Genomic DNA, 21,121 nt, shown 5'->3' on the forward strand with positions numbered 1-21,121 from the left:
GATTATTTAAAGGAAAATTCAAGTTACTTTAAAAGAAAGCCTTGCCCCTGTCTATGCATGCAGATGATACTGTGCAAACATGCAGCATAGATCTGCAATACTTACAGGGGAGCAATATGTGTATTTTATATGGGGTTTTAAGTTGCTGACTTAATTAGCATAAGACTTTATGACAACAATAATGTAAATCCCTGTGCATAATATCTCCACTCTGTATGGTTTATGAAATCCTATACATATATATATATATATGTATGTATGTATGTATGTCATACTTACCAACTATTTTAAGTTGGTGTCCGGGAGACTCTCTGTAGCAGGTGGGCGTGCAGGGGGCGGAGCGCAGAAATCGCGTCATTTTGGCCACTATTCACCGCTAATCGCGGTGTTTGGGATCTAATTCTGCCCACTTCACTAGGAAGTGGGGCACTTCCTAGTGAAGTGGGCAGAATTCGGGAGATTGCCACACTCGCCCGGGAGTCCGGGAGACTCTCGCAAAATGCGGGAGTCTCCCGGACATTTCAGGAGAGTTGGCAAGTATGATGTATGTATATATTTTTTAATGCATGTCCCACAGGGGCTGCCTGACAAATTTTAGCCTGAGGGGCAAGACTCGGCTCAGCAGCCTACTGGGAACATTTTAAAGGAAAATGGAAAATACATGTGGCCCATTGACCCAGCCCAAAGCTGGGACTGGGGGGAGACCCCTCTGTCCAGCTTGCCCCTGATGTCTCATAACATGGGACTAATGCATCAGTCTCTCAATTGAATCAATCTTTCAAATCCAGGACATGTATCTGCCGGCTCATTGTGTGACCATACAGTAATATCTTCTCCCTGTGCCGTATGCTGTGATGCTGCACAGACAAATACAGGAACTGTTGTGAATTTCAAGAATCAGCTGCTACAATAATGACAAAAACCATCTTTTAACTCAGTGGTACATTTCTTGGCAAGAAGAGACCTTTTGGTTACCGGTTCATTCCCTGCGATTCTGTGTGTCAAAATTGAGACGAGAGACTCAGCGAGTGTGTGATCTTATTAGAATCGTTGGCAGGGTACCCTGTAATCCTCACAAAATAATACATCGTCTACGCCATGTGGAGAGAAAAAAAAGCCCACCGTGGCATTTGAATACACTAACCTACAAAACACTCCGCAATCTCTCAAATCACTGTTGTGACATTTATCCCGCAATGTGATCAGTAATAGTAACACGGCAACTGTTTTATTGACGTTGCCGACTCTATCTCTGCTCCAGAGATTATTGGCCTTGCATTCCCTTTTTCCACCCTGTTTTAATATAGATCTTGTTTTGCAATTTATGATGCTCTTAGCAATTACAGGGGGCATGCGCTGAGAAAGGAAAATCGATCTCCAGTGTGTAAATGGGATATTTTAAGTCAAGGATTTAATCTGACTCGTATAAATGTCTTTTCCTATATTGATTCAGTAGCTGAAAGAAGGGTTATATCTACTTAATAAAATATAGCAGGAAAATTCCCTGTTGAGTACTTGAAGCAGCAAGCCTGCTTCCTCTTTATAAATGGTTGGATATTCATGTTATTTTCAGGACTACTGGGTGATTTAATCAGGCATGTAGCCGCCCTTAATAATACGGCCAGCGGCGAAGCAGATCATCACTGATATATTAACTTTATGAGTGTTTAGTTGCTCCTTTTTTGTCTACTGATGTAACTAAGATTACGCTGTAGTAATGATGGTATAATATGACTTTATTTTGAGGTTTGGGTATGGTGGGGAAGCAAACCCCTGCTGTTATTAGTTAGAAGTTACATTGCTTATGTTTGCAAAATCTATCTTTAGGGGCGCACGCAGGCGAAGTTTCTGGGTCTCCAGAAACCCCTCCCCTCCACTAAAGAAGTGTCCCTACGTAGCGGCACTGTACTATATAGCAGCCGCGGCGCTGTCAAAGAAGCGCCCACGGCAGTGCTGTGTTGTATACAGCAGCGCCGCGGACGCTTCTTTGACAGCGCCGCGACTGCTGTATAGAACATTGCTGCCGAAACTGAGCTTCTGCGCATGCGCGTGCGCAGCAGCTCTCTCTTTTGTTGTTGTTTTTTTGTTTTTTTGGGGTGGGGGGAGCCCCCCCTTAAAAATTCTGCGTGCGCCCCTGATCCTCATATAAAACACTTTGAGGACTAAGAGATCATCAGTCCTGGGGTTAGAGTGTTCATTTTCATCCTCTTTGTTTGCACCAAACTCCTAGATAACCTGCACTGTTACTCTGGCTCCATCATTATGCACAGATTGAGCAGACTTTAAACTTACTTGACTCACAGTTTGGATCTGTAGTTACACACTGTAGTGCGGGTTATTTGGGACATTCTGCAGCATGGGCGCTGGGGAACATCACATTAAGGGTACTGAAGTCTGCGCCACCTGCTTTGTCATCCACTTTCTTAGACTGAAAACGTTTTATTAGCCAGTGGACTCCATCATATTATGTATTAATGCTTTCCGTAATAATATGCTGTACTTGTGTAAATTATATGTCACCATCTCCAAAAAGTTTACATGCATATATTTATATATGCACACATGTATCATGTCTCGAACATCGTATGTTTAGGAATCGGGACACAACCATGCCCCCTTCCCGGTCGTCTCACCTTGAAATTGCTGAGCAGCCTTGAACCTCCATTCATAATTACACCCCTGCATAGCGGTGTGTAGCAGTGGCAGATGGGAGGCTGAAGATACCACCCACATGATGGAGGTGTTTCTTTGCCATCCAGCGTACGCCCAGCGCATCAGAGATGCCAGAATGTGCTATTAGTTGAAAGAAATATGCTCTGTCTGTATAACCATGTCTTAATCTGGGTGCACACTACTGATTTTTCACCCGATTTTTGGGTCAATCACACGATAAACGACTGTAAGTTCCGATATTGCATTTGTGAGTACGTTCCCACGACCATGTCTTGTCGTTTCCAAAGCACATTGTATCGTTTCATTTGATTTTATAACCAGGCTAAAAATCTCTATAAATGATGGAATGATGTTGTCCCAATCCTGCAGTGTGTACGCACTCAGGACCAGCAGTGTAGGCAGATCTCCATAGAGGTTACAGAGTGACAGTCTTTTCAGCTGATGGTTATGACAGATGAAGAGCACAGATCTGAAGGTAAAACGTGTATAGTGTGTACTCAGGAATCGGCTGCTGATCGGGACTTTCAGTCGTTGGTAAAATCGTTAAAGATATCGCATCGGGGGAGATTTTCTGTCGTGTGCACCCAGCTTAAGTCCTTAGAGTTACTCCATAGCTTTCAAAGTAAAAAACTGATAGGCAGGGTGTATGGAGGGTTTATTGGTCAGTAGAGGTCAATTGCCTCATGTTTAATCAGCTATTTATCTATCTATCTATCTATCTATCTATCTATCTATCTATCTATCTATCTATCTATCTGTCTGTCTGCCTCTCTGTCTATCTATCTCATATCTATCTATCTATCTATCTATCTATCTATCTCATATCTATCTATCTATCTATCTATCTCATATCTATCTATCTATCTATCTATCTATCTATCTATCTCATATCTATCTATCTATCTATCTATCTATCTATCTATCCATCTATCTCATATCTATCTATCTGTCTGTCTGTCTATCTATCTATCTATCTATCTACATAATAACATAGTTGATGAGGTTGAAAAAATACACCAGTCCATCAAGTTCAACCTATTTTGGATCTCCTGCGATCCCTCACTTATATTTGAAATTGATCCAGATGAAGCAATCGCCAATCTGTTTCAATCGGGAAAAATCCCTCCTGACCCAATATTTCAGTCCTATTTCTCCCTGGACCCACTACTGTCCTTCATTTTAATTAACGGTCGTAACCCTGGAAACCCTCTTTAGCTAAAAATTTGTCTAACCCTTTCTTAGACATATCAATTGAATCAAGGGTTAACTTACTGCTTTGCCGAGCCACTGTCCACTGGGACATGTACACACATGAGCTGATTTTGAGGGCTCGCGCATGCGTAGTGGGACTTAGTCATTTTGGGGGCTTAAACAATTTTCAACCTTTCAATTCACTTTTATGAACTACTGACAACTTTCAGCCAACTACACAGTAATTCGTCAGTGATGTCACTGGGTCTTAGTGAATTGATAGGCTGTATTCTAATGGCTCAGCCTAGAAAATGGCCGCCTCCTCCGTGTGTAAGTACCGGACTGTCTTATGTTGATTGCTGTTATATTTTAATGAGGAAAAGTCATTGTCCTAGTATAAATGTTCTGTATGAAACTATTGACTGTGAAATTGCTGCTCCTGAGTTTCCCAAGATATATTCATATCTTACTTTCATATCGTAATATTTTATTAATCCAGTGATAGGCAACCTCATACACTTCAAGAGCCTCATGGTGCAGCGCTCAAACCGTCAAAAGGGCCACACTTAATCTCAGTAATAAGATAAAATAATACATTAAAGGGTAAATGTACTAAACTGCGGGTTTGAAAAAGTGGAGATGTTGCCTATAGCAACCAATCAGATTCTAGCTGTCATTTGGTAGAGTGCACTAAATAAATGAAAGCTAGAATCTGATTGGTTGCTATAGGCAACATCTCCACTTTTTCAAACCCGCAATTTAGTAAATCTAGCCCCAAAACAAAGAAAAGACAACTGTCTGTAATAACATATCAGCAGGTATTTTACACAAGTGTTACAGGTTACAATAAACAAATCTAACAATAATGCAGGGAGAAGCTTGGGGCAGCAGGTGAAGACTCAGAGGGCCACAAACGGCCCCAGGGCCACCAGTAGCGCATCACCTGTTTACTGAATAGTAAAAACCGCCATGTCTCTGAACTTTTTTTTTTCCCCACTTCAAAAACCAGGTAGGTCTTCTGTTGAAATGTCAGCAGTATTTTGGCCAGCTAAAAAAAGAGGCCAAAAAATCTTAATAAAAGCTTCTTCTATCATAATAATAAAGATAAAAAAAAAGTTAAGAGCGTACATGAAAATGAAAGCATAAAGGTCTTTGAAAAATTTATACACCAGTAGAATTAATACTGTCATACAGCAATGTGTCAAAAGACCTAGCGGAAGAGAATATTAATCTATTTAAAAAAAAATAAAAAATCAAAGGTTTTCTTCTTTGAGTGTAAAGAAACAATTTGAATAATTTTTGACCCTTCCCGCAGAAAGTCGGCGGGTCAAATTGAACCTACTATTAAAATTCTGTAATATCTTCCTTTCGTTAGCATTTCAAAACGCAATTTAAATATTCACGGAGCTCTTTTTAATAAACTTAACAATTTAAATATTCACTGAGCTCTCGTAGTTCTTTTTTTTTTTTTTTTTTAATAAACTTAACAAAATTCAGGTAATTTTCTTCAACTTTCTTGATTGAAGGGAGGCAATAGGTGCAGATATAAAATAGATGTACAGCTACAAGCAAAAGAAATCAATTATATATAAGAAATAACATAACACATGGAGAGAAATTAATCAAAATTTTCTAGTCTAGGATTCTCTACTCAGCTACCTGGAGGCTAGGAATGTAAATGAAAAAGCAACATTCTGCTGCCGATAAGAGAAAAATTAATAAAACTGTTTCCATCCTACAAGATCCCCTGATGCAAACTCATGTTAAAAAGTGAGTGGCTGCAGGAGGAACTTTACCCATTTAAAATAGATTTTTAGATGCTGGAGAAATGGGACTTTTATTCTTGCTGTTAAGCTCAATTACATAAGGCTTATGCGGAGTTGCAATGTCCGTAGAACAGACACACATACATTAAAGTGCTCTGTGGGACGTGCATGAGCCGTACTTGTGAATTCCTGTGGTGAGGAACTGTTATGCTATGCCTTTACTTTCAGACCTGGCCAACCTGTGGCTCTCCAGGTGTTGTGAAACCACAAGTCCCAGAATACATTTCTGACTATGGGCTGGCTATCTACTGGCAAAGCATGCTGGGGCTTGTAGTTTCACAACACCCAGAGAGCCACAAGTCGCCCAGTTGCCCTGAATATTTGTACAGATGCTTCCAACCGGAGATTTAGGATATCGTGTTGGAAGGTAGTTTGAGACGATAACTCTTATTCTATCTGCTTAATGTGACTTTTCTGGATGTCTGTGAGGCAGAAGTGCTAACCACTAAGCCACCGTGCTGCCCCTTGGCCTGATTACTCTATGAAACTGTGTAATATGCTTCTACCTGCCCCTTCCCTTCTAACATTGCAGTTTAGTGACTTTCCACCTTCCCTTTACCCCCCCCCTTTCTTTTGTTCCTAATTTTTCACCATCCTCAGTTCTACACACAGACATACATGCCAACTCTCCCGGACTGTCCAGAAGACTCCCGAAATTCGGGTGGGTCTCCCGGAATCCCGGGAGAGCTAGCATTTCTCCCGCATCAGAGCCGGCATGGAGTTATGTTATGGGCGCAGGGAGCAGTACTTCCTGAATCGCGCTATTTTGGCCCCACCTCCAGTGACGTAATGCCTGTTTTGGTAAAACACTGGTAAAAAGACCCAAAACAGGCATTACGTCACTGGGGGCGGGTCCAAAATGACGTGATTCGCGATACCCCACCCCCTTCCGCCCTCCCCCTACACCCCTCTTCAGTGATCTCCTGGAGGGAGCCAGCCAAATGTAGGCAAGTATACGCACAGATTGTCGAACGCCATCCATTGATCTTTTGTACATGTTTCCACACTAACTGCCCCCCCCCCCCCATCATGTCTTTGTCTCTCAATAGTCCAGCATTGGAATAATCTCTGTTCGAAAGCAGCTCTTGTTAAGTTTTATACCACTTAGTTTTTTACTGTACACATGCTCTCGTCTCATCTCACATGATATGAGCTAAATGTATTTTCTTGCCTTAAGACTTTCAGTATTTGTTCATTGTAAAACTATCAAATTCCATTCACTTCAACCTCCAATTTAGAGGACATTAATCAATCTACTATGCAGAATATCATACCTGGTAGATTCTAGACTTACTTTTGCAACACATGTGAATTTCAATGATTAATTTGGTAGTTTTGATCAAATCAATTATTGTGTGCGTTTTTCATACCTGATCGAAAACCAGTCTGATTGGATCAAATTCGATCAGATACGATGGAAAGCCAGGTGGGGTCAATGCTCAGCTCAGATGTGAAGGAGCCTATGGGGTAAATGTATCAATATGCGGGTTCTTCAACACCCGCGTGTTCAGCCTCTTCCGCGATTAAATTTCAAGCGGCGCTGCATTGTAAAGGGTTAACTTCCCTTTACAATGCAGCGCTGCTTGAAATTTAATCGCGGAAGAGGCTGAACATGCGGGTGTTGAAGAACCCGCATATTGATACATTTACCCCTATATCTGCATTGAGGTCTGTTTTTTCGGCTCATGATTAACTCGATCTGTAGTATTTGGCCACTTGCGTGTTCCCACATTGCTCACTAATCTGGCAGTTCATTGTTTGTATGTGGGCAGTATAACTTCTGCCAGGGCCTTTGTGTTTTTACATGATCACAGGAATTTCGGGGACCTTTCTGCTTGGGATCATCATCATCAGCATCATCAGCTATTTATATAGCACCACTAATTCCGCAGCTCTGAGAACTCACTCACATCAGTCCCTGCCCCACTGTAGCTTACAGTCTAAATTCCCTAACACACTCACACATAGACTAGGGTCAATTTGATAGCAGTCAATTAACCTACCAGTATGTTTTTGGAGTGTGGGAGGAAACTGGAGCACCCGGAGGAAACCCACGCAAACACAGGGACAACATACAAACTCCACACAGATAAGGCCATGGTCGGGAATTGAGCTCGGGATAACACCAAGATATCATTAGCGCGAAATAAAAATGTGCCGTCGCTCATATAATTTAACCGCTTATTCTTATGAATGATCATTTCATTCAACAAAAAGCAAAACTCAAATGACCTATTTCTAGCTACTATTTGTCAACTGGAATTTCCACTGCAGTTGTATCATCAAAATGGTTTGGGTTACAGGAGAAAGAGGTAGAGATTATCGACTATATTGTGGTAGCTTTGTATTCCATCAGAAATTATATATTTCACTACAATAAAGCAGACTAGAATAGAAATTAAAATAATGTTTGACCCGCAGCTCAAGCAGATTATGTGATTGTTTCATGTAAATACAGTTTTTGCCTCAAATTATGGAGGTCATATGATCAGTTATTGAGCATCACTTCCATAAAAACTGTTCTTATTTAAAGAATCACTAAAGTTACATTTTTTTATAGGAACCGTGAAAATAAAACACATTCTTAGTATTAAGCCTTAAATTCCACTGTCTGCTTGGATAGAATGTAAGATATGACCGTCCCACTTTCTTACGGACAGCTCAAGCTCCTCCCACATCCAGATGGGACTTGATGCAGGGACTGCAGTCATGTGACAACGCTGGTCCTGCCCCATTCACGACACTGTAGTGTATTATGTGCAGTATGATGTTTTCTTTGCACCAGTAGATGTGTTAAAAACAGCATTAGTATGTGCTTTATTTCCACAATAAGGCAATGGTAAAAGAATAACAGTGTTTAGCGGATCATCTTATTATCAGTTGGGGAGTATGAATTTAATTTCTGACATTTTTGTGAACCACAAAAGCATTCGGCATAGAAGCATACTTAGCTGTCTGAATTTTGTTTTAAGGGCCCCTGGAGGATGCTATTGAGGATGATGAAGATTGTTTGTCTGAGGAAAATGTTATTGTCTCGAAAGAAGATTTTCCACTAGAAGAAAGTTTCACATCAGAGTTTGAATCAGAGAATATGACCTGTGACGATGTGGAATACTTCTGTAACAAAGGTACTGTATTAACACAAATACAAGAAATATTTTTGTGTGACAAATTAGGGAGGTATTGAGTCGTGAGGTTAAGCTATTTAAATGCAAATTGAATCATGGATAGGTAGTCTGCATTCTTAGCAATCACAGCTCTGGTTGTTCTCCGATTTGTAGCCATTTCTGGGTGTAGTCACCAGAGATATTCCTGTAGCCACCTACGATGAGAGGAGGGGGGTAGCCAGGGCTTAAGCCCTAGGGCTCGGGCCACTGGGGGGCATGGCAGACCCAAGCTAGCTAAATTAAAAAGCGGGCATCGTACGACCCCCACGGACGTCCAGCTCGTGCCTGGGGAGTGAACTGGGCAGCCATCCTTGGGCCTTGGGACCCGTGATCGTATTCCATGCCCGGGCCACACACACAAAGCCAACAAAAATTTGGTGGCCACACTTTACAACCACTGGTATAATGTAGCCCTAACGAAGGTTTTCTCAACATATGATATGCGGTATTTCTGGGAGATTCAATTAGTCTTTCCACCTGTTAAATTTAACTCTATTATTATTATTATTATTATTATTAATAATATAATCTTTGTTAATAAAGCACCAATATATTATTCAGCGCTTTACAGGGAATGTATAATCATTCACATCAGTCCCTGCCAAAGTGGAGCTTACAGTCGAAAATAATTAAGTTGAAATGAACAGTTTACTTGTAAGTAAGTTAAATACAGAACAACTAAGAAGGTTTGTTCTAATCATTCAGAGATATTGTGTTGCTAGATGGAAATGTTTAAACAGTAGAGTGTACTTGGTATAAATATTACACATAAGTGGGTGTACTGCAAATACATGTACACAATATAAAATTGTAGTAACCCTTCCCTAAAGGACAAGTAAACAAAATTAACTTTGCCTTATATACAAACGTTATTAGCAAGAATTACACAGTTTAATGTTCTCATCAGAAATGGATATGTTTGCGATAAAAACAGAAAAAGCAAAAATCATAGTAAAAGCAAATTAACCATATACACCAGATGTTACTTGTAAACCTATTGAAGGCTCGTTTCACAACCAAAATGAGCTTATACTGAAGAATAATATAATGTTCTAACCTACATACAATGTCCAGCAGATTGAAGGGGACATCCTTTTTTTAAACATTGTTTCTACACCACTTCCCTCCCCCGACTAGCAGTTCTGTGGGTGTTTGTGAAAATCAGCACCTCCTGAATAATCATCATCATTATTTATTTATATAGCGCCACTATTTCCACAGCGCTGTACAGAGATCTCACTCACATCAGTCCCTGTCCCATTGGGGCTTACAGTCTAAATTCCCTAATATACAGACACAGACAAACACACAGACTAGGGTCAATTTGTTAGCCGCCAATTAACCTACCAGTATGTTTTTGGATTGTGGGAGGAGAGAACATACAAACTCCACACAGATAAGGCCATGGTCGGGAATCAAACTCATGACCCCAGTGCTGTGAGGCAGAAGTGCTAACCCCTAAGCCACCGATACCTTCCTATTTTCTCAGCTCGTGTGGGCTGTTCTCTCCTTTTTTTCCCCTGGTCTCCAGGCTTGCCAGGACACAAATCGCTAACTGGAGATTGGTGTACCGGTGCGCATGTGCAAACTGCCGGGTCTGCCAGCACTACAGTAATGAATGAGTGCATTTAACGTATGGGTGCGGTGGCACCGGCAACTAACCAGCGCGCTGCGCCAGAAAGGGAGTGTAAACGTATTCATTTTTATATTGTGCATGTCTTGATTTATGAGGTAATATGCCATGTTGGAGGAAACATGCTTTTTGTAAGAAAGGAAGAAAGGAAAACCCATCCTAATTAAGTCAATACACAGCACAGGGTTGTTACCTTTCTATCCCGTGTGTTCTGTCCTGTTAAAAAGATAAAAAACTATTTGAATAATGTAACAGCAAGTAATTTAGGAAATCACAGATTGTTGTAAATTTTGTTAAGTTTAAATTGTGTTAAATCCCCAAGTTTAGAGACTATATTACATCCTGATGCTAAACATTGGATGTAATATCTCAGACTTTGTGGTGCCAGATAGGCTTAGGGAGCTGGGTTACGCCCTGCCAACATTTGTGTCAGAAACAGTATATAAAGAGCTGTATTTTGTATTTTAACTATAGTATACCATGTGAACTTCTGGATGATTACTAGTACCTCCAACTAATGTGTAAAGGTCCTTAAAAGGACCTTTGAGAAATAAACAGCATAAAGATTCTGACACCTATTGCCTGCTGTATCCTCTGACCAACAGATAAGAGCTTACCCTCTAATCTGTGGGCTGTCCTTTGTTGAAACCAGTGTCTTTGTATCAACCCTCTGCCCGCTAGCCAGCATTCCTGATCCATAGTTAGAATGCACCAGCAAGCCTACAACAGCTATACCAGCTACCCAGAAGTAAACTGTTCCAGGTGCCAGTGAAGGGGCCCAGTGGTGGCAGCCAAATCCCCTATAACTGTTGCGCAGTTGACGTTCGTAAGTCGGCAAGTGTTTAGTGGCAACTGACACCAGTAGGAGTGGTCAGTAGCAGTCGGTTACTGACAGAGAGAAAGCAATCCAGATAAATTGTGTAAAATCGCTTCTCCTATTCCGCAACAGACCAGGTGGCAAAGCAAGCCCCTCCGGGCACAGTTTAAAAACATTCATTCTACAGGAATATCTAGTTGATAGGAAAGTTCTAGTAAGTTGGCTTACGGAGCTTATTATTTATTACAGTTGTCATTAATTTCTTCTCTTCTCCATAATCCCTTTATCTCCTTTCAAAGCTCTCCTGTTACTCTTATTGATGGGTGATCATCCTCTCAGAATATAATAGCTTTAAGGCATGGCTTAGCGGCAAGGCATATCTGTGATGTCATTGGAGGCAGGATACACTAGTGTATATATCATGGGTGCAAGGTATGTAGTGCATATGGGTCTAGGGGCAGGCCTGATAAAGGGGAGGCATTGGTTATGATCCATCTGCATTCAGGGGGGCCCTGGTGCTAACAGTCTTCCTCCTTCCCTCCCAATCTGCCCCCCGTGCGTCCTGGCACTACTCTTGCACACAGGTGGCCCACTGCATTCATAAAATTCTCCTGGCAGCGTATGACCTTATTTGGGATATGGCCATATCCGGAAAGAACTAAAAACATGACAGAGTGTACACAAGAGGTGGCAGAGAGAAGCCCTACATTTACTTATAACCTACATAGAAGGATAATGTAAAACTATGTTTATGGCATACATCCCCCGGTACTAGATACAATTAAGCAAAGAAAATGCAAAAAAGTGATTATCCCTTTAAAGCTGCAAGACCACCTGAAGTGATGAACATTTTTGTCTGCAGATTAGGGGTCTGAGGGGAGCGACCAATGAGAAGCCGCAAATTTCAGCTTCTCATTGGTGCTCGGCTCACCCCCCCTCCAGAACAACACACTCCTTCAGTTTTTAGCCTAGGCTGTGAGACTAACCACAGATCCTAGGGGCTAGGAACCACAGAACCTGGGGCTAGGAATCTCCGGACCTGGGGCTAAGAATCGCAGAACCTGGGGCTAGGAATCACAGAATCCAGGGCTAGGAACCTTAGAACCCGGGGCTAGGAACCACAAAACTCGGACCTAGGAACCACGAGTCACAGAACCTGGGGCTATGAACCACAGAACCTGGGGCTAGGATCCACAGAACCCAGAGCTAGGAACAACAAGTCACAGAACCTGGGGCTAGGAACCACAGAACCTTGGGCTAGGAACCACAGAAGCTGGAGCTGGGAACCACAGAACCTGGTGCTAAGAACCACAGAACCTGTGACTGGGAACCACAGAACCTGGGGCCAGGAGTCACAGAACCTGGGGCTAAGAATCACAGAACCTGGGGCTAGGAATCACAGAACCTAGGGCTATGAACCACAGAACCTGGGGCTAGGAACCACAGAACCTGGGGCCAGGAGTCACAGAATCTGGGGCTAAGAATCACAGAACCTGGGGCTAGGAATCACAGAACCTAGGGCTATGAACCACAGAACCTGGGGCTAGGAACCACAGAACCTGGGGCCAGGAGTCACATAACTGGGGCTAAGAACCACAGAACCTTAGGGATATGAACCACAGAACCTGGAGCTAGGAACCACAGAACCTGGGGCCAGGAGTCACAGAACCTGGGGCTAAGAATCACAGAACCTGGGGCTAGGATCCACAGAACCCAGAGCTAGGAACAACAAGTCACAGAACCTGGGGCTAGGAACCACAGAACCTTGGGCTAGGAACCACAGAAGCTGGAGCTGGGAACCACAGAACCTGGTGCTAAGAACCACAGAACCTGTGACTGGGAACCACAGAACCTGGGGCCAGGAGTCACAGAACCTGGGGCTAAGAATCACAGAACCTGGGGCTAGGAATCACAGAACCTAGGGCTATGAACCACAGAACCTGGGGCCAGGAGTCACAGAATCTGGGGCTAAGAATCACAGAACCTGGGGCTAGGAATCACAGAACCTAGGGCTATGAACCACAGAACCTGGGGCTAGGAACCACAGAACCTGGGGCCAGGAGTCACATAACTGGGGCTAAGAATCACAGAACCTGGGGCTAAGAACCACAGAACCTTAGGGATATGAACCACAGAACCTGGAGCTAGGAACCACAGAACCTGGGGCCAGGAGTCACAGAACCGGGGGCTAAGAATCACAGAACCTGGGGCTAAGAACCACAGAACCTAGGGCTATGAAACACAGAACCTGGGGCTAGGAACCACAGAACCTGGGTCCAGGAATCACAGAACCTGGGGCTAGGAACCACAGAACCTGGGGCTAAGAACGACAGAACCTGGGGCTAGGAATCACAGAACCTGGGGCTAAGAACCACAGAACCTGGGGCTAGGAACCACAGAACCTGGGGCTAAGAACCACAGAACCTGGGGCTATGAACCACAGAACCTGGGGCTAGGAACCCCAGAACCTGGGTCCAGGAGTCACAGAACCTGGGGCTAAGAACCACAGAACCTGGGGCTAAGAACGACAGAACCTGGGGCTAGGAATCACAGAACCTAGGGCTATGAACTACAGAACCTGGGGCTAAGAATCACAGAACCTGGGGCTAGGAATCACAGAACCTAGGGCTATGAACCACAGAACCTGGGGCTAGGAACCACAGAACCTGGGGCCAGGAGTCACAGAACCTGGGGCTAAGAATCACAGAACCTGGGGCAAAGAACCACAGAACCTTAGGGATATAAACCACAGAACCTGGAGCTAGGAACCACAGAACCTGGGGCCAGGAGTCACAGAACCTGGGGCTAAGAATCACAGAACCTGGGGCTAAGAACCACAGAACCTAGGGCTATGAACCACAGAACCTGGGGCTAGGAACCACAGAACCTGGGTCCAGGAATCACAGAACCTGGGGCTAGGAACCACAGAACCTGGGGCTAAGAACGACAGAACCTGGGGCTAGGAATCACAGAACCTGGGGCTATGAACCACAGAACCTGGGACTAAGAACGACAGAACCTGGGGCTAGGAATCACAGAACCTAGGGCTATGAACCACAGAACCTGGGGCTAGGAACCACATAACCTGGGGTCAGGAGTCACAGAACCTGGGGCTAAGAATCACAGAACCTGGGGCTAAGAATCACAGAACCTGGGGGCTAAGAACCACAGAACCCAGAGCTAGGAACCACAAGTCACAGAACCTGGGGCTGTGAACCACAGAACCTGGGGCTGGGAAACACAGAACTTGGGACCAGGAGTCACAGAACCTGGGGCTAAGAATCACAGAACCTGGTGCTAAGAACCACAGAACCTTAGGGATATAAACCACAGAACCTGGGGCTAGGAACCACAGAACCTGGGGCCAGGAGTCATAGAACCCGGGGCTAAGAATCACAGAACCTGGGGCTAAGAACCATAGAACCTAGGGCTATGAAACACAGAACCTGGGGCTAGGAACCACAGAACCTGGGTCCAGTAGTCACAGAACCTGGGGCTAAGAACCACAGAACCTGGGGCTAAGAACGACAGAACCTGGGGCTAAGAACGACAGAACCTGGGGCTAAGAATCACAGAACCTGGGGCTAAGAACCACAGAACCTGGGGCTAGGAATCACAGAACCTGGGGCTAAGAACCACAGAACCTGGGGCTAGGAACCACAGAACCTGGGGCTAAGAACCACAGAACCAGGGGCTATGAACCACAGAACCTGGGGCTAAGAACGACAGAACCTGGGGCTAGGAATCACAGAACCTGGGGATAGGCTGTCCACTCCCACCCTAGGTGGTAGCGTAGCTTAAAGTCATCTCTTGCCATAACCACATCATAAATGTCATATATAATTTTTAACAAGAGAGATAAAACAAAACATATTTATAGCAATAGATATGTATATTTATACAATATCTTAAACGCTATCTTCTTTAATTAGTCTATGTCTACCACGGGTCTTTACTTTATGCTCTTTTTTTCATTGCTTTATTATTGTTTGACTGTAGTGCTGTCTCTTGCGCTGTTGCTTGGCTACTCGTACATTCTTCTAGAGCAGTGTGACCCTGAAGGTCAAGCAGGATGTGTTTATGAAAAGTTACATACGTTTCAACAGAGGAGATCGTGGCTGTTCCTCTTATTTGTTGCATTTTTCTAAGATTGGAACTTAATAATCAAACAAACATACTAGTAGTAAAGAAACTTTTTACTGTGGCTCATTATAGGAAAGTCTGCATATTTTTACATTTATGTCTCTTACATGAAAGGAAACTGATTTGTTATTTATTTTATTAACTTTTCTGGCTGAATAAACACGACTGCTTGTATGTTGGAGATTTTCTGCATGAACATGAACCATGCACGTTTGAAAAAAATGGTAGAGGTCTCCCTTCATTATAATTAAACTTGACAGCTGCCACTGTGGTTAGAATTTTACTTTGTTGCCACAACGGACCCTCCAAAATTACCCCTTGTACCCAGTACAAATTGCTCTGCCCACCTTAGCTATTGCAATTATGTATGCCAAATTCATTCATTTATGAGCACAGGTTGCAATGGTAAATTATGTAGGATGCTTGGGAGTGGTGCGCCTTGTTCTAGGAGGAAGGCATCAAACTAGAGGGCATTCTATAGTGTTCTACAAAACAGAGAACTCTTAGGTTGGTGTCACACGGGCAATTTGGATGAGAGCGCTTTACCAGGTAGAATAGTGCTAGCTTCATAGCACTCTATCTCCGAAGGGCGAACGCTTTTTCTTTGTAACATGTGAGCATTAAGCTCACAAAATGCTGAATGCAGTTTCCTTAAAGCTTAGGGATCTATTTATCATTGTTGAGCAGCGGTATTTAAGGATCTGTATTGCCGCTCTTCACAGTGATGCAGAAACATCATCTTTGGTGAAAAACCCTCTCTACAATGAAACGGCTCCACTGAAGAAACCGAGTTGACTTACTGCGCATGTGCCGGTGTTTGGTCGCGCATGCGCGTTAAAGTCAACTCTGGCCTAAGACGGGAAGGAGCAGCAGCCTGCATAGAGGATCCTCTGCAATGGGACCACACTCCATTTGAAAAGGTAAATAGCACCATCCTGTGATGGCGTTAAGTTTTTAGTGTTAGATGAATTGATTAATTTCACTATCCCCAGAGAGGACTATGGGGACGGTGCTAAACAACAGAAAGATGCTTAAGGCTGGAGAAATCTCTCATTTCTCCAGTGTTAATTCTTTGATAAATGAGACATAGTGGCGAAAAAGCCTTTTTTCAGCACTTAGGCTCTGCACCTCTTCATAAACAGAACCATTAGTCTGTCACCACAGAAGCAATTGAGCACTATTATTGCTAGAGCGGTTCTGGCTGGTAAAGCACTAGCATTAGTAGCGCTCAATCGCTCGCATGGTGACAAGTTTAAGTGAAGGGACAACGCTCTTCCTCTGTAACACGGGAGCAATGGAGCTCAGAAAATGCAGAATGCAGGTTCTTTAGAGCTTAACCGTCATTGTGTGACGGTGGGGTTTGAGCACTTTGAATGCTAGCGCCTCTCTAGCTGGTAAAGCATTCGCGCTCAAAGATCCTGTGTGCACCGCTTTAGTGCTGTAGATAATGTGACACATCTAAATTTTGATTTTCAACCATAAGACCAATCAATACAAATGTTTGCCTGTCATCTTGTACACTGCCACCCATCGTTCCGTCCACCGACCACTCACTACGGGAGCGAGCGTAGTCCCGTCACCCATCTCACACCGTCAGTCATTGCGCCCGCTTCTGAAGTGAGCAATCAGTGAACGGATCACTGGAGGGGTGCGGAGAGGCACGTAGGGTCCAAGTGCCAAGGTGAGAACCTTTGTCTTTGTCGCCCCTAGAATGGTGGCACCTCAACCCATGCTCTTGCCTCGTGAGAGGATCAACTCTATCTTCAAATCAGTTAATGAATTCAGCCCAGATAACTGCAATTACGGATTAAGTGGAAAGTTTGTGAGAAGAGCATTTTGCACTGTTTGGAAGGAGTTATGTTGGAGGGGCTAGTACCATAGTTTTAATTCAGAGAAGGAGCCAAGCAAAAAAATTTAATTTTGAAGATTTCCACTTTAAAGGGATCAGTTACTAAAGGCCTAGAACCTTGGTATCCTGACCTCGGCAAATGCAAAGTATGGTATTTTATTATGAAGCTGTTTATAATGGTGTATCACAGATTCAGCTTAAATGAATAAATAAGTAAACTTGGAAGAAAAGCCAATTTGACTTTGTAGTTTACCTTGCTGTGGGAGATGTTTGTGCAAATCGCCTATAAGCTTATTGACTGGAATCTTTGATTCCTTGTTTTCACAGGATATGTCTAGAATGAGGACACCGATAGATCACTGATTACAGCTGATTGAACACCCCTTGTGCTAGCAGCTTGCAGACCCTCCCTGCAGGCTGAACATTATCTTTCCTACCTAGATTTGTCATTTGTTTCTGGTCCGTTACATCCCCCTCATATGTTAGATACTTATTATGGTAAATGCAAATAAAAGCAGCTGACTGGCAGTATAGAACAGCGCAGCAATCACCTTGCACTGAATGCATCCAATGCTTTGGTGTCCATATAAGCTTAGTATTGTCATTACATACGTATATAATCAACATACACCTCGGTGATGTAGGGTTAGAGAGACAAGATAAATATATATGGTGGTTATTTGCTAAAAAGTGCACTTGTGAAATGCAACAAACCAGACACAGACACTTGCTTTCATTGTGCTGCTTGCATTAAACTAATCAATGCTATAACCGCTGGTTTTTCAATCACAGCCGCTCCATGTGTACTGAGGTGAGTGGGAACATGATTGTCCCACTCACTTTTTTTGCTGCAAATGGCAAAGTCCAACCTCCACCTACCTCATCTTTTTCTACCTTGCATCTGGATCTAACAATAAGTGGGCAAGTATTTCCTATGGGGTGTACTTACATAGGCAAACCGAGGGGGGGGGGGATTTCCTAGTGCCCGGAAACCCCCCTCCAAGCCTGGGGCACTGTATAATTGAGGTGGCTGGACCCTGCCCCCGCTTCACATGGCTCTGCTTGAAAAGGGAGAGCTGCATGCATCTATCAGTAGTGCACACAGCATTGCCCATGTATATTATAGGGATAGGAAGAGTTGGAGAGCAGCCAAGCACTGTCTAATATTACAGCGATGCTCCCATGCATGCTGGTCATGCCCACTGGTGGCGTGGTGTGGAATCCCCCCTCTACAAATCCTGCGTTTGCCCCTGACTTAAACATTTTTACTGTTTGGAGCTGCAAGTAAGGTTAATGTTCATTTGACGACGAAAATAAAAATAATCAGGCTTGGATCATCTTCGATCCATTTTTTTTTAATGCTTTTTGAAGGAGATTGCAAAATAGCAGAAGAGCTGGGCGCATATAATAAAGAATAAGATCACAAGAATATTGAAGTAGTGTATATATAAAAGATCAAATGTTTGCCAGACTTTTAAACAAAGGATTATAGTATGTAGAACAAATCAGATATAAACGTAAACCAAGTTGGGAATAGTGTGTCTATTATAATTTTCTTACATTTAAAAGCAGAATGGATGGATTTTTTTCCTATATGGAATCAGCCTAGTTTAATGCGGGAAGCATGCCTTTTGCAAACTGATTTGACTCCCAATATTTTGAGCTTGAATAGTTTATGCATCAATACTTTATATTTCATCCATCATTAACATTTTTTATAGTTCTCCTGATCAACGTGTAGTATTACTGTTTAAGCGTTTTATTAACATTTTTAATTTTTTTTTTGCATTGGCTTACAATAGTAATGGTCCTTTAAAGCTCTGCATTGTACTCTAACAAGTTACCTGTTTTAATCAGTTAAAGAGGTTGTCGATGCCCCTCCCCCTTTACCTCTCCCTTATATGGGAGCAGTTAGAGTACAGAACAGAGCAGAGTCAGATCGTTACAGCCACCAGGGACCATTGAATGACACATACAAGGTTTTCCTTTTTTTGTTTTAACTCATTGAATTCCATCCAATACTAAATTTTAGTTTCGGGTGGAGTTATCACTTAACAAATAATCAGGAGAATGTTTTCATTTATGCAACAAGTATTCGTTCTGTTCATAATATATCACTTCCCCTTTAATCTTGGTTTTAGGAGATGAAGACGGCAGTCACGGAACGGCAGAGTCGGAGAGTGAAACACAGTCGGAGAAAACTATAAAGGCAGAAATGTTAGCTGACGGCTGGGATGGGCCAGGTAAGGGGGAATCTGCATTTGGTACTATAATAAATGACATTAAAGAGTATAAAAAGCTACATTAAGTTATCATCTATTGTTTATTTACATCTCAGTGGACAAAATGACAGCTAGAATGTGATTGGTTGGTTTAGGCAACATCTCCACTTTTTAAACCCGCAGCTTGATAAACTTACCCCAGTAGACTGCTTATATAGTTGCACTTTCATTGTCTGTAGTATATTTGTGTCTATCAGAAACAATTTTTTTAAATTGAGTGATCATTGTGTTTTTTGTTGTTGCTCTTTTGAATGTTTGAATCATTGTTTTGTCCAATGTTGCTCAATTTGGGAATCAAACTGGTTTTGGCCTCTGGAGTCAAAAAATAAATATTTTAGGGATTTAGAAGCAGCGGTGACCTAATCCCTATATAAGTCAGCATTACAGGCAATTCAGCTTATGTACTTTAATTTGTTTCTAAGTGTATGATGGTGTGATATAAATGTGACTGTGGGGGGAGATCTTGCTCCTGTACCCGCTAATTTCTTGTGTTTAACTAAGCATGTACAGTATAACAACACAGTAAAGGTCACTCTGAAATCACTGCACACAAAGAACAATAGCTTGCACTCATTGGACCTCATTTAGAGTCGGATGCAAAGTCCGTTTTAGGCGCATCTAACCAAAAAACATTACCACACATGTGCAGAAAGTATCTTGGACGCAATTAACACTTGCGACAGCTTGCGACTCATTACGAGAGAATGGGAGGAACACGGAATTGTGAAGGTGTGACCATGTAAATGCATCCTAGTCGTAGTGAGGCACAGACGCAACATACGGCAAAACAGGGCTAAAGCTGTGCGGCAGGAATTAGGTGGCGCAAGCATTAGCTAGCTGCAGGAACTGCTCGCAGCTCGGTAGGGTATTACGAGCGGGACGCAACTGGGGTTGCTTGCTACTCGTAATACCCTACCAACCTGCGGCACACTCCCACTCCTACACTTCTTAAACGGACTTTGCGTCCGTCTCTAAATGAGGTCCTATATGTACAAGATCCCATCTCTAGTTTTGTAGAGTAGAGATGGGTGAAATTTTCCAAACTGTTCCATGAAATATTCTCCCCTGAATCCACATCCAAAATGTTCCATGTGTTGCCGGTGGATTTAAGCTAAAGGGTTCCCATCCTTCCCCAAATGGACCACATAGCAGTACTAATTGGTCGATGCCATCCTAGTTCTATTCATAGACTATAAAGTGAATTTTGAAACACAGTTTATAATCGCATTCCATGCTACGGTGAATCGAAAGCGGAACACAGAGATTATATCGCTGCAACTTTGCACCTCCATGTAGCAACCTGTTTCTCTCGCACAAACTGAAGGTTTGGGGCTTTTACACACATACTTGTGTTTTATATCAGGCAATTCCTATTTTTGATTTGTTGGTCCTATAAATAGGTCTTATGTATTCTGAAGCTATTCATTGCAAAACAGAATTAAGTATATACTGTATACAATATATACATATGCGTTTACCCTTAAAGTAAGTGAAGTCCGGATAGACAGCAGCATGATATATGGGAGTATACACCAAAGAG

General features: G+C 42.7%; 1 protein-coding gene across 1 annotated transcript in view; it reads left to right on the top strand.

Moving 5' to 3' along the window:
* The window catches only part of ZFPM2 (zinc finger protein, FOG family member 2), a 300,634-nt gene that overhangs the window by 47,210 nt on the left and 232,303 nt on the right, over positions 1 to 21,121 (top strand). Inside the window, exons 2-3 of the mRNA XM_075213954.1 lie at positions 8,663 to 8,818; positions 19,441 to 19,542. Of these exons, the coding sequence (XP_075070055.1) occupies positions 8,663 to 8,818; positions 19,441 to 19,542 (258 nt within the window). The remainder of the gene's footprint in view (positions 1 to 8,662; positions 8,819 to 19,440; positions 19,543 to 21,121) is intronic.

This window comes from Mixophyes fleayi, chromosome 5 (genome assembly GCF_038048845.1).
Source record: "Mixophyes fleayi isolate aMixFle1 chromosome 5, aMixFle1.hap1, whole genome shotgun sequence".
NCBI lineage: Eukaryota > Metazoa > Chordata > Amphibia > Anura > Limnodynastidae > Mixophyes > Mixophyes fleayi.